Consider the following 13,199-nt stretch of genomic DNA (forward strand, 5'->3'; position numbering starts at 1 on the left):
AATTGGTGTACAACTAGATTAAGTGAGAATTAAGTCAACAAGACCAGACCAAATGCAAAAACTAGATGCACAAAGGTGCCTAGACTGTCCCTGAAAACGGAACATTATTGTAATTTAGACAAAACTAAATAACATAGTGTTGGCCAAGGCCAAAACCCTAGCCCAAATTCGAAGTCCAGCTGCTCCAAAAGAAAGCCCAAACTCCAGGTCCAGCAGGTTGCTGCAGCAAGCCCAAACCCTATCTTCAACGCGCAGTGGTCGTGTAGCACCTCAGCCGCATCCAGCCGCACCGACCCACGTCCTTGCCGGCTGGAACCCCACGTCCCACACCTGCCTACGTCGTCGCGCAATCCTATAGCCACCAAGTCGAAGCCGGATCAGCCAGAAAACCTCGTCGCCGCATAACCCCTGGAAACCGTACCGCCACTCAGTCCATTCGACCCACACCGCCGTCACTAGATCTGTAGAACCCACGCCGCCGCTCAAGCCATCCGTGCACAACCCAACCACCACGCATAGAGCCTACATCTGATGCTCACCAACCAGACATCCATCGATCCCTTGAACCGAAGCCACTCTCTAGAACAAACCGAGCAAAGTAGCTATCAATACCCGTCCGGCAGCGACTCATTAGCGGCAAGGGAAGCCCATACCGATTCCGAACGCCACCAGACGAGCAGATTTTCAAAACCCTAGACCAAAGACGCCAGTTTTTTTGGAGCTCCCACAATTTAAGACAGATGAGGAAGTTGTATCTAATATTATAGGGATTTATGCACTTTTGTGTTTTATGTGCCTATTTATTATGTATGTTCATAGTTCATAGACTCGCTTTTAATAAGTAAGCACTGATCATCTAATGAGTGGTGCTAGCATGCTACTTTCCATACTTGCTCATAGAATTAGCAAAAGAAGCTATGTATCTATGCCAGTCTAGCTTGAGGTTAAATGAAAATTTGCTATCTTGATTAAAAAAAAAAAAAAAAAAATACTACTTATGATCATCTCACGATTACCGGAAATGACTCGCATTTGATGATTATCTATCTCAATCTTTCTAACTTTTTTTTATGGAACTAGAAGGGTGAAAGAGATTGAGAAAGATTACTCATTTATATTACTTATAAATGATCATTTATCATTATATTGTCACATTCTACTTTCTCTCCATATTTTAGCTTTTCTCATCGATCACATGCATTCTGTTCTCTCTGATAAGTAAGCAAATTGGACCAACAGATATCCTTGTACCTATCTAGCTAGAAAAGCGATGCTCTTCGAATTGTGACAGGGTAAGTCACAAACGGCAATGATTGCATTTGATGTTAGGATAACTAGCAGAGACAAAAAGAAATATAATTGAATCTTACTCGTCAGATTATGATATTATCACCGATTTGTGCGTAGAGGCTCCTATTAATAAGTCCAGCTGGGCGGATTCGTCAGATTATGATATTATCACCGATTTGTGCGTAGAGGCGGAAACTTTTCTCATTATTATAGCGGATCTTAAAAAAAAAAAAAAGTTTGTATCGAATAAAATATATACTTCGACTTTCCTGTGTTAAAACTTTGGCTCGTAAACACAAAAGTACTGTACGCACTTTAAAAAAAAGATTAGGTCCTAAATTATTGGACGAATTCTTTACGGAAGAAGAACATATTTTTTCTTTGCTCTTTCCAAGAACTTCTTCTACTTTGAAGAGGTTTCATAGAGGGAGGATTTGGTATTTGGATATTTTGTGTATGAATGATGTAGTTAATCATGAATGATTGTTTATGCGACCGTGGAAATAGAAATTTTCTTTAAATAATGAAGAGATAACAAATTTTTCTATTATGTATTATGAAATGTTTGTAATTAATCTTTTATAGAATACACAGACAGATAAAGACGGCTCAAAGGCATTCATTATGAGTGACTACACGAGAATGAAGTCTCCTCCCCTTCCTATATAATATATGAGACACGATCGATATGATACGGTATATTCTTCCCTTCTGTATCTACAACCGCCCCTCCCTCCAGCCGCGCGCGAGCTTCTACCCTTGCTTCTTAAACAATAAAAAATTTGTACAAAGAACTAAAATGAACAATTACTTCTGAATCACATTCACAGCTGGATCGATCACCTTGCATTATTTTCATTTGAATTCTTTCCTTCTACCATGTTATAATCTGAGCGACACACGGGTCTTGATTGGTTTTAGCTTCAGACCCATGCTTTCCGGGGAGAGAAGCTCCGGGGAGATGCAAGATGGGATGAGTGGGCTCCTAGGGCTCTCTCTGAAATGACACGGTCTGTAAAAACCATACCCCATGAAGAAGTACTCCATGGGTATCAACATTGCATGTGGCTGCTCCTCTGTCACCATCGATCCACAAGCCTGGACCTCTACTAAGGCACTATTTCTTCTATCCAACTTTGAGATCATGTGGAGAGCCTCACGGTGGAAAGGAGAGCTATCCCCAACAAAAATGAGAGTGCGACACCTTAGTGACTTCAAGCCTTCAGTTATGTCAGGTCTCCGATTAATTGCTTTAAGAAATCTCCAAACATTTGAGCTCTGCCTCTCTTCCAACAACTTTCTGCATGCTTGAACTATATCCGACTCCGGAACTTCAGCACTACCACGAACCTCCTTACTAAAGTAACGCTGAAGCAAACGCTCCTTTAGCAAACCACACATCCCATAGAAATATAGCATATTTGATATCACCTTATTATAAAACCATTCGGTCCAAGATGGTGCTCTGCATAATGGAGATACAAGTATCAAACCAAGAACGCGTTTCCTATATTTCGTAGCAAATAAGGAAAGGATATAAGCACCCGCTGTCACTCCCATGCACATAACTGCACCAAGCCCGAAAAAATTTAGAACTTCAAGGATCTGATCTGCCAAGTCGTCAGCAGAAGGCACAGGATCATCAGGACTAATCGAAGCAGCTCCTAACTCATGACCAGGAGGACCAATATGGTATATGCAGAAGTTGTGGAGCAGGAAAGAAGCTGCTTCAGGACAAGAGAATAACCCTTGGAAACAAGACATATGATTTAGAGCTAAATCAGGATACGTGATAAGTGCAGGCTTATCTTGGTCCCCACAGACTATAACGGACACAGAACCACAGCCAGTTCGAATAAAATGTTCCTTTCCGCCGAGATAGATCTTCTCCATGTCAACGGAGACGGCGTCTATTGATTCAGCCATAGCTAAGCTCTCTCTGCGCGTCACCCAAACACAATCCTCTTCTCTCTCCTCTCTCCTCTCTCTCTCTCTCTAAAACAATCTCTTTCTCTCTTCTCTTGCAATGTAGGCCTCTGGCTTCTGGTATGGTTTATATACAAAGCAATTGTTTCTCTCTCGAAACCCAATAAATAACCTTCCGTTAACCACCACCGAACCGTACTAACTAACGGAAGCATGTAGTCGTCGAGATCTTTTACCCGTTGTATGAACCCAACTACCATTTCAAAAAAAAAAAAAACCAACTACGAACCCCCGGGCGGCGACGTTTGGTGATAGCCGTTAATGATTCACCGGACTGATTTACCGTAATTAGCTGAAATCGTTTTTACGGCACCAGAATTACGGTTTCGGTGGTTTTTATGACTTTAATTAATAATACTAATACCTTGTTATCAAAATTAATCTAATTTTATTTTTAATTTTTCTAATTAACTTGTTAGTATAAAAATAATTAATTACCTTCATTAATTTTATTAAATTTATGTACGTACAAACAAAATTGTGAAATTCAGGGCAGTGAACTTGCTAATACTCACAATTTTTGGATAAAATGTATTCTTCACATTATATTTCTAATTTGACCAGTTGATTCTTACGTTACCCCTAAATTAAGACAGAAAATTAAATAGAAAAAAACTTAAAGAAATGATAAAAAAAAAAAATCTACAATATACAGGAATCCAGCAAACTTTGAATTCATATATATATATATATGCGCACTAGATTTGATATATGTACATACCCTCAGATGTATGTGCAAATCTATTGATTGAATCCTACTAATCGAATTACTTGTTTATCACTTTGGTTTTTTACTTTTTTTTTTGAAAAGATGGCCAGTGCGGCTGTGCTCAAGTCTTGATTAATGAAACCATATAATACAAGGGGGAACATAGGGCCTGAACCCCATATTACAAAATGTAATGTATTCTAACATGCATCAATTAGCAAAGAGTGCACGTCTGACAACACTATTTGCTTTGACAAAGCGGTGACATAATGGAAAGATAACTCTACACAGGAGAAGCATCATAACAAATAGCGTAGCTTTCCTACTATGTTGCTGCACAAAATCTAATCCTGCGACACTCTGTTTCATCTTGCCACTAGGATGTTGCAACCATTTGACAAAGCAATGAATTGAACTCGCTGCCTAACTAGCGCAATTAAGGCACGCAAGGTGCCCATACCGGGACAACGCCCACCTCTCCTTATTGAAAACAGTAAATAAGTAACAACTAACAAAATAAAGTAAATGAAAGCTAAAAACATAGCTGCCCAAATTAGGCCCAATTCCTTAACTCATGCCCAAGAGCCGTTCAAGTTTTGGAGAAGACCATGCCAGGCCTATGAACGTGGCTGTCTCACCCCTAACGTCACACCACCATCCATACAAAACCACAGCCGCTGTCGAGCCCTCCCCACCTTCGCTGCAACACCGTCGAGCCCAAACCACCTGCCCAAACTGAGCTGATGTTGATTGCCACATGTCAGACCAGAACGATCTCCGGTCCCAACCTGCAAAGTGCAAACCACCTATCCACACAGAGCAGACGATCTTCGGTACTGTCTGCAATCAATCCCAGCCAAGACGATCTCCGACCCCGCCAGCAAACAACCAAGCTCAGATCGATCTCTGATCTCTGCCTCAACCTTATGAGCTCAACACCCAGACTCCAAGCCCCGGCGCTGCTAAGTGCTAACCGGTGTGATCCGACCCGTCATATCTTTCTTCCACCAAAGATCTTGGAAACGCACACGCTCCGCCGGACAGACTTTCTCCCCCATTCTTAAAACAACTTTCAGGCCAAAATTCCCACTAGAGACAATATAGCAGCCAAGAGGGTTCTAACAAACGCGTCCCGTTCGATGACGACATCGCTAGGACGTGCCGCCGTACGGAGGGGGGAAATAAGACTGAGGCTATAGGAGGCGCAGGTTTCAAAGAGTCTAAGGTTTCTTTGGATTTTTTTTTTGTTGCATGTTGAGCAATTTTTGATAACTGGAATTCAATATGATCTGGTGTCAGGCAACAATCAACTGTATGAATGTAAAAAACATTGAAAAATTTGTTGTTTTAATCTAAGCATTAATGTAAACATAAAAAAAAAAAAAAAAAAAAACAACAACAACAAAATAGTAAAATAATTTAGAGCCATCAGATTTTAAATAGATGAAAATGTCTTTTTTAAATAATGACATGACATGATGTGGCTAATAGGTAATTCGCGTGTCTAACATGACATGCCACATTGATTGAAGCCAAAAATCAATTTTCTTATACATATTAGAGTGTAATGTATTAGTTTGGAAATGTTGAAGAAAATGTAACTCGATCCAGCCCTCAATATAGAAAGTTAACAAATCAAATTATTCATCTATAAATCGTGCCCACATGAGACCTACAAGCAAGGACAACCTTTGGCATATTCACAACCACCCTATCCTCTCATCAACCCCAAGTAGTTTCCCCACATCCCTCTTTTCCCTCATCAGCTAGATTAATTAGGAGGAAGGAGATGAACAAGATGTGTGTTTGATCAAGCCCTAAGCTCTTCGCCTATTTTTCTCTCTCTTCTCTTTCCCGGCTTTGATCTTTTCCATGAGACGTTATTATACACATGAGGAAGCTTTGTCCGAATATTGATAGAGACGATGGCCTCGAGACTGTTCTCGAGGTCCCCATACCGGAAGAGATGTTCACTAGTATGGGAAGCAATGTCACATTACGGTGGCAAAACATGTTGACGTGGATGAAGGCTCAAACCTCCGACAAATGGTCTGCGCCGGTCATTGCCGGACGCTTTAATGAGCTGCGTTTCTTGCTTTACCTTGTAGGCTCTCCTCTTATCCCTCTTCAAGTTCAGTTGGGTCATTCCGTCCACCGTCCAGTTCGAGATTCTTCAATTGTAAGGATATCCATGAATCCATATCATTTTGTGGTTTGTCATCAATCCATATCTCATTTTCGTTATATTACATTATTCGTTTCTTTAATTACATCACAACGATATGATAATGTAGTATATCCCATATTTTCTCAGAGTGTGAATGAATCACTTGCCATAGAGATCGAGAACTCAATAAGATTTACCGTTTACGTTACATCAAATACTCGAGATTGTGAGTCATATACGATAGAAATTTAGAATTCAATAAGATTTATATTAGATCAAAAAGTTGAAAAAATAAGAATAAGAGCTTCAATTGGAATCAGGATACATATTGTGCAACTATAAAAGGACAATTCCTAACAATATTTGACATTTTCAGTTAGCAACATGTAACATGTTCCATTACTTTCGGAACAAATTTATATATCTGTATTTATGTATATATGCTATAGAGATAGGTATATTGAGGCATTAAACTACATAGACTGTATTTAGTAATTATAGATAGGTATCGCATGAATCTCATTTAGAGATGTACATGTCAAGTAAATATGGAATAAATTAGAAAAAGCGAGCCTCAAACAAAATTGAGAAAATAAAACTTGTTTCACTTATATATATTTTCAAAAAGATTGCTTTCTTGTCCCTAGAATCCTGGCGTCCACTGTCCCATTGTTGAAATGAGAATATTAGAATTGAATTAAGTTTTGGTGAGGAATACCATTGATTATTTCCTGTTCATGTTTACAGCAAGCTTCAACGGCCAAATATATTGTGCAACAATACACAGCGGCGACGGGAGGGCAAGCGGCATTGAACTCAGTAACCAGCATGTGTGTTACTGGGCAGGTTAAGATTAGTGCATCGGATTTTCACCAAGGGGACCTGAGCCTTGAGGTGAAAAAGAGCGCGGCCGAGAGTGGCGGATTCTTACTTTGGCAAAAGAATCCAGACTTGTGGTGCTTAGAGCTTATTGTGTCTGGCTGCAAGGTCATCTGCGGAAGCAATGGCAAGCTTTCATGGCGGCATTCCTCTAACCAACAAACACCCATCTCACAAGGTCCTCCTAGACCCTTGCGCCGTTTTCTCCAGGTATACTTTCATTCTTCAACATGTTGCTAGTCTTACTGAAAAATATATATGACAAGTTTTTTGTTCGGAATGAGACTATTTGTTATTATAGAAATGCTGGCAACTTTCTTTCTTTTGTATCTCGTGATGCAATTATTTTCATGATCACAACCGTTACTTTTGCACTTAATGTCAACAAAAACCTTTTGCTTGTACTAATAATAGGACAAATTTTTTAGGGTTTGGACCCAAGGGCCACGGCCCTTCTATTCGCAGATGCAATGTGCATCGGCGAGAAGATCATCAACAACGACGATTGCTTCATACTCAAGCTCGAAACAAGTCCAGCCATTCGCGAGCAGCAAAGCGGTCCAAACTACGAGATAATCCACCACACAATCTGGGGATACTTCAGCCAACGTTCTGGTCTCCTTGTACAATTCGAGGACTCAAGGCTGCTTAGGATGACCAACAAAGGAGACGACACAGATGTGTTCTGGGAGACCAGCACTGAGTCTGTTATACATGACTATAAGTACGTCGATGGACTGAACATTGCGCACAGCGGAAGAACACGAGTCAAGGTTTTCAGATACGGTGAGCAATCTGCAAACCACAAAAGGGAGATGGAAGAAACGTGGAAAATTCATGAGGTGGATTTTAACATTTGGGGTTTGACAATGGAGTGCTTTCTGCCTCCTGCTGATATAGATAATAAGAAGCAGGAATAGTTGATTCATCATCTGAGATCGAGCATAATGGAATGGTAGAAATGTATGTTTTTCTTTTCTTTTCTTTTTTTCCTTTTTGGTAAGAAGAGAGAGCTATAAAGAGAGTGTGTAAATACTAGCGAATGGAAGCGATATATGTATGGAAAAATTAGAAAAAGGTTTTGGAACAATTTATTTATTTACTTTTTATCTTTTTTTATAGAGCTACTACACAATGAGAAAACTATATATCAAGGAAACTCGTAGAGGGCAGATATGTAATCGGGTCTGGCCACAACATCAAAATAAGTAATTAGATCCACCCTAGGTAGCTCAAAGTTCTAGTCTTAAAGTATCTTGTTCGCTCTGAGAGTTTCATTTATATTATTTTAGTTTAGCAGGCTGAAGGTGGATGGTCAACCTCTTCGGGTTGACGGCTTAGATGGTTATTGGATGGAAACTGTGTGGAGAGCATATGAGTAATTTGACCGTCTAGGTTTGAGAGGGGCAAGCAATTTCACTGGCTCAATACCCGGATGGCCGCCAACTAATATTTCTCCCACCTAGGGATGGCAAAAAACCCCATCGGGTAGGGTATTCGACCCTAACGGGGAGAAATTCAGGGGAAATCGGGTAACGGGGATGGGGATCCCCAGTATTCGAATTCTGAAATCGGGTACGGGGCGGGGATGATATTTTGATCGCCATCCCCATACCCACCAAATAAGAATTATCTGAATATATATATATATATATATATATATATATATATATATATATATATATATATATATATTATTTATTATATATATTTTTGATATTATTTACAAATAAATATTTATGTAAACTTCATCTTTTTGTCAATATTTAAATTCTATTAATAAATATGTTCAAAAAAATGAAGATTCTTTTAATAAAAGATCTTTATCAACATGTTAATTTTCTTTGATTGAAATACGAAATTTATTTTATTTTGATGTTTGATTTTAACTTCATATTTTAAATCCATAATTATTTATTTTTATATAATAAATTAGTAATATTGTTAACGGGGATTTGGGCGGGTACGGGGAACATTACCCCAATGGGGACGAGGACGGGGAATCCCCAATATCTTATTACGGGGATTGGGGAGGGTACGGGGATGGAGAATGAAGTCGGGTATGGAGATGGTAATTTAATCCCCTTACCCTACCCTCCCCATTGCCATCCCTAGACTCCCACCATTAATTTTCTGAGGTAATACGTCTTAACTGAGTTGGTCACTCCATTAGTGTCATACTACCACTTTGAGATCATGTGATAGAGTATTCTACCAAAAAGGAAAACAAGCAGAGATCCATGTTTAGCACCTTACTTTGGTTTTTCTTAAAAAAAAATTTCAAAAGATATATATCTGGACGGTGTACGTGAGGAAGATAATTTTTCGTTGGACTCCAGTGACAAAATCAAGCTTTTACGCTAGGCCCGCCACGACAAAATGAGAAAACTAGATATTAAGGAAAACTCATAGAGGGCAACTATGTAAACGTGTATGGCCGGCCACAACATCAAACTTTTCGAAAGATATCTGGCCAACATGAGAAAGATAATCTTTCGTTAGACTCCAGTAACAAAACTAAGCTTTAAGCCAGGCCTGCCACGACAAAATGAGAAAATTAGGTATTAACGGAAAGTCATAAATGGCCGCTATGTAAACGGGTCTGGCCGGCTACAACATAAAACTAGGTTGCTCGCTCTAAAGTTTCATTTCGATTATTTCAGTTTAGCAGGCTGAAGGTGGATGGTCAATCTGTTCTGCCGGGTTGATGGCTTAGATAGTTATTGGATGGAAACTGTATGAGAGCAGGTGAGTACTTTGAGCGTCTAATTTCGAAAGGGGCAATGCAAGCAATTTCACCGGCTCAATACCGGATGGCCGTCAACTAGCCAGCAATACGATGAGTATCTCCAGAACAAAACCTGGGCCAATTACGTACCTTCGAGAATTGCAGACAAAGTTTGTGTTTGTCTGATTTGATCAGATTATGTTTAATTAAGTAGACTTTGAAATCTAGTTAAGTAATGTAAGGTGTGCTAGTACTTTGTCCTGTTTTTGGAGCATTTGTATATATATAAGCTCCTCACAGGTTTTGATTAGGCTCCTTCACCATTTATTTATCTTTTATCAGTCTTCTTAATTATCTTAATGAAATTAGATCTTTCTGTTTGGACCCAAAATGAGCATTTTGGCCTGACAAGGCACGTCTTGGAGAAATTGAGCCAATGTCAGTGGCTCAAGCTATATATTGTCGACAAGTTCGAAATATATATTGAAAGGCTAAATAAAGCCTACTATGGAAGCATGGAAGCATGAAAAGTCAACTTTAGCACATTTTTCTACTTCGGCTAGGAGAAACCGAGCTAAACAAGGAAGGAGGGGCGGCAGACTAACCAAACGAAATTCAAATGAGCTGAAACTTTCCAGATTAAATCTAGAAAGCCCAAGGATCATTTCTTATGAAGAGTACCAGAGCTAGTTTTGAGTGGAAGACCTTCAAACAATCAGTCCAATTTCCTTGTCTAGAGAGGCTTGGAAAACTGGACCTGTAAGAGGTCCAGCAGCGTTTTCGGCCCAACCACTATATCAAAAGCTCTGAAATTTTACTAGGGTGATCTACACTTATAGTGGAACATTTCTTATGAAGAAGTCACAGTCAAAATCTGAGTGCTTGATGGAGATAAAATTGAAGGAATAAAGGAGCAGAAAGTGCTTCCTTATCTCCAAAATTCATCATTCATTATCTCCAATTATGCCTCCTTATCTCCTTATCTCCGAAATTCATCATGCTTTATCTCCAATTATGCTTCCTTATCTCCAAAATTCATCATTTCTTATCTCCAATTAATGCTCCACTATCATTTGTTTAATGCTAAACACCTTGGCATGGTAGCCTATAAATAGAGGTTACAATGAAACACTTAAACACACAATTCACTCATCAATACATCTCTAAGATGATCTAAGTCTCTCTAGAGCAAACCTCTCTAACAGCAACTCCTCTCCTTCTCTTTCTCTTACCGGTGATCACACTCCTAGTCCTAGTCTTCTTAGAAGCCGACTTTCAGTGCCACCAAACCCTCTGTCAACGTACTTCGGTCCTAGTCTCCTCGGGAGCCGATTGTAGTACCACGACCACAACGGTTATGGAACCAGCCAAGAAAGGGTAACGCCCTTGCAAACCAGCCAAGCTAAAGTCACGTTTTAGCAAGTTCCCTCTACTTCCCAGTGGTTCTCGCTCTGCTCGATCTACAACATCGAGTATCGATTGTGATTTTTAAGAAGATTAGCAAAAGTCCTCACCACGAGGCATAAAGAATCCCACGACGAGGTTGGTGCTCTCATCGTCTACAATTGCTTGAAAGAAGTTAGGTTAAGGGACACCCCCGACGACCGCACCCGAACGGTGCTGGCACGCCCGCGCAGAAAAGAGATTGTTGACCAGTTGCAGCAAAATTGGAACCAAACACTTTCATCATCTTATAGTGCTTCTTATGCTTTCTGAAAATAGTTTCAAACGCTAGCTATACCTGCAAATAATAATTAATTTGTACTTTATGCCAGGCTAGGTCATATGGGATCCATCGACCTCCCTAAAACACAAAACCTCGTCATTCTGCTCTTGTTACATTCTGTTGTGTATATATTTCTATCTTGGTTAATAATCATGGTTTTGAACCCTATATGACACTTGTGGAGTGTTATATAGCCTCGACTTCAGAACAATTATGTTGGATAATTATTCCTAACATTGTTCTTTAGTTTCGAAATAGTTTCTAATACTATCACACAAGACACCAATTATTTGAAAGATATATATTGGACAGCTCTAGAATTATATATCTTAATCCTAGAGAATCTGAATGACTTCTTAGACTAGGAGCTCTAGTTGTTTGAAGAATGAGTTGATCTACAATGATATATTTCCCATATTCTCACGTAAACAATTTTTTGTTCGACATTTAAGTAGACTTTCAGGCATATTTACTAGCAAATACGTAGTCATTGTGCACCACGTAATTAAGTGTCTGGGAAATGGATCAATATGTTTCTAGGTTCTTCTCCAAAACTGTTCTTAGGACTAGCCAATGGCCGGGAGTTACTGATTGATCGAGGTGCACTTTCTAATTAAGTTAACTTCATCGAACAATGGCGAAGTCCGAAATTTTGAACTTTTTTTTTTTTTTTTTTTGATCAAATAAGAATTTCATTAATAATGAACTGCTTACAACGAGTTTTAGGCGACATCTCTTATACATAAATGGCCAATAGACTTCACACTGGAACTCTATAATGACTGACTCTAAACTTGCACTACAACTGTATGGCAAAGACAACAAACGCAGGAGTAGTGAATCTTTGACAGCTCACCTCTTGTCCAGCCAATAAGAACTCTAAACTGGACAACTCACTTGTGTCAACACTAACTCACCAACCAGAGTCCTCCTGACTAGCTTTTGATCGACCAAGCCAACACTCGTTGTGACCTAAACCCGACCAACAGAATTCCCGGACATTCGGACCTGGGACTAAAATAAACCCCACACCGTCACCACCAAATTGTCAACACCATCAACCCACAACTGCCCCAACTCGCCATCGCCGCCGACCCAAAACCAGACAGGAACTACCCACTAGAAGGCCATTAATGCTCGTCTATGGCACAGCCAGACTTTTTCGCTGACCCAAAACCAGATAGGTAGGACCCACTAGAAGGCCGAAGCGAAGATTGTCTCTGCCACATCTTGTAGTACACACGACCCGACAGCTAACACCTAACACAACTGGAAACAACAGCTAATACTACACACCAAACCTTGGTTGTGCCTTATTACGAACAAAACAAAAACAAAAATAAAACCCAACCCTAAACCCTAAAAAGACTGAAAACAAAAAACCAAATAGTCCAGGCCCAAAATGCATCCGGCCCACGTTGAAGTAATTGGTTGCAGACGTAGTGACCCAACCATCTCGCCGGCGCACCACCGTCTCCTACCTTCCGCCAGCAAGCCACGCCGTCCTTCCTCAAGTCGAAAACGAAGCACTCAACCCAGATCAGGATCAACCGATCCGATCTAGACACAATGGATCTCGGCGCTGCTCCCACGCTACCGTCAACAATCGGCGACCTCCGAGCCAGTATCAGCACCTCGAAACACCGAGCAGGCCCTCCATGCTCCTCCCAAAGGCAAGGCGACACTGGCTTCACCCTCCTGCCATCTTCCCGCC

General features: G+C 40.1%; 2 protein-coding genes across 3 annotated transcripts; one reads left to right on the forward strand and one right to left on the reverse strand.

The window, feature by feature from the left end:
- Nucleotides 1–1,872: 1,872 nt before the first annotated feature.
- On the reverse strand, nt 1,873–3,216 carry LOC133718386 (protein NDL1-like). The gene has a single exon (XM_062145223.1). The coding sequence runs from the start codon at nt 3,214–3,216 to the stop codon at nt 2,173–2,175; it is 1,044 nt and encodes a 347-aa protein (XP_062001207.1). The 3' UTR covers nt 1,873–2,172.
- A 2,492-nt stretch (nt 3,217–5,708) lies between these two features.
- Nucleotides 5,709–8,099, forward strand: LOC133718371 (uncharacterized). Of its 2 annotated transcripts, none has more exons than XM_062145208.1 (3): nt 5,709–6,197; nt 6,900–7,241; nt 7,460–8,099. In XM_062145208.1, exons 1-3 carry the CDS (start codon nt 5,877–5,879, stop codon nt 7,949–7,951), a joined length of 1,155 nt encoding a protein of 384 aa, XP_062001192.1. In that variant the 5' UTR covers nt 5,709–5,876; the 3' UTR covers nt 7,952–8,099. The 2 variants fall into 2 exon arrangements, with proteins under 2 accessions (XP_062001192.1, XP_062001199.1); XM_062145215.1 differs by having other exon boundaries at nt 5,714–6,164.
- The last annotated feature ends 5,100 nt before the right edge of the window (nt 8,100–13,199 follow it).

This window comes from Rosa rugosa, chromosome 1 (genome assembly GCF_958449725.1).
Source record: "Rosa rugosa chromosome 1, drRosRugo1.1, whole genome shotgun sequence".
Classification (NCBI taxonomy): Eukaryota; Viridiplantae; Streptophyta; class Magnoliopsida; order Rosales; family Rosaceae; genus Rosa; species Rosa rugosa.

Bases quoted from the DNA above. Each gene is read 5' to 3' on its own strand.
- LOC133718371 (XM_062145208.1), top strand. From the start codon at position 5,877: ATGAGGAAGCTTTGTCCGAATATTGATAGAGACGATGGCCTCGAGACT. The intron at 6,198-6,899 runs GTTTGTCATCAA...TCATGTTTACAG, and splicing joins TGAATCCATATCATTTTGTG to CAAGCTTCAACGGCCAAATA. The intron at 7,242-7,459 runs GTATACTTTCAT...CAAATTTTTTAG, and splicing joins CCTTGCGCCGTTTTCTCCAG to GGTTTGGACCCAAGGGCCAC.
- LOC133718386 (XM_062145223.1), bottom strand. From the start codon at position 3,216: ATGGCTGAATCAATAGACGCCGTCTCCGTTGACATGGAGAAGATCTAT.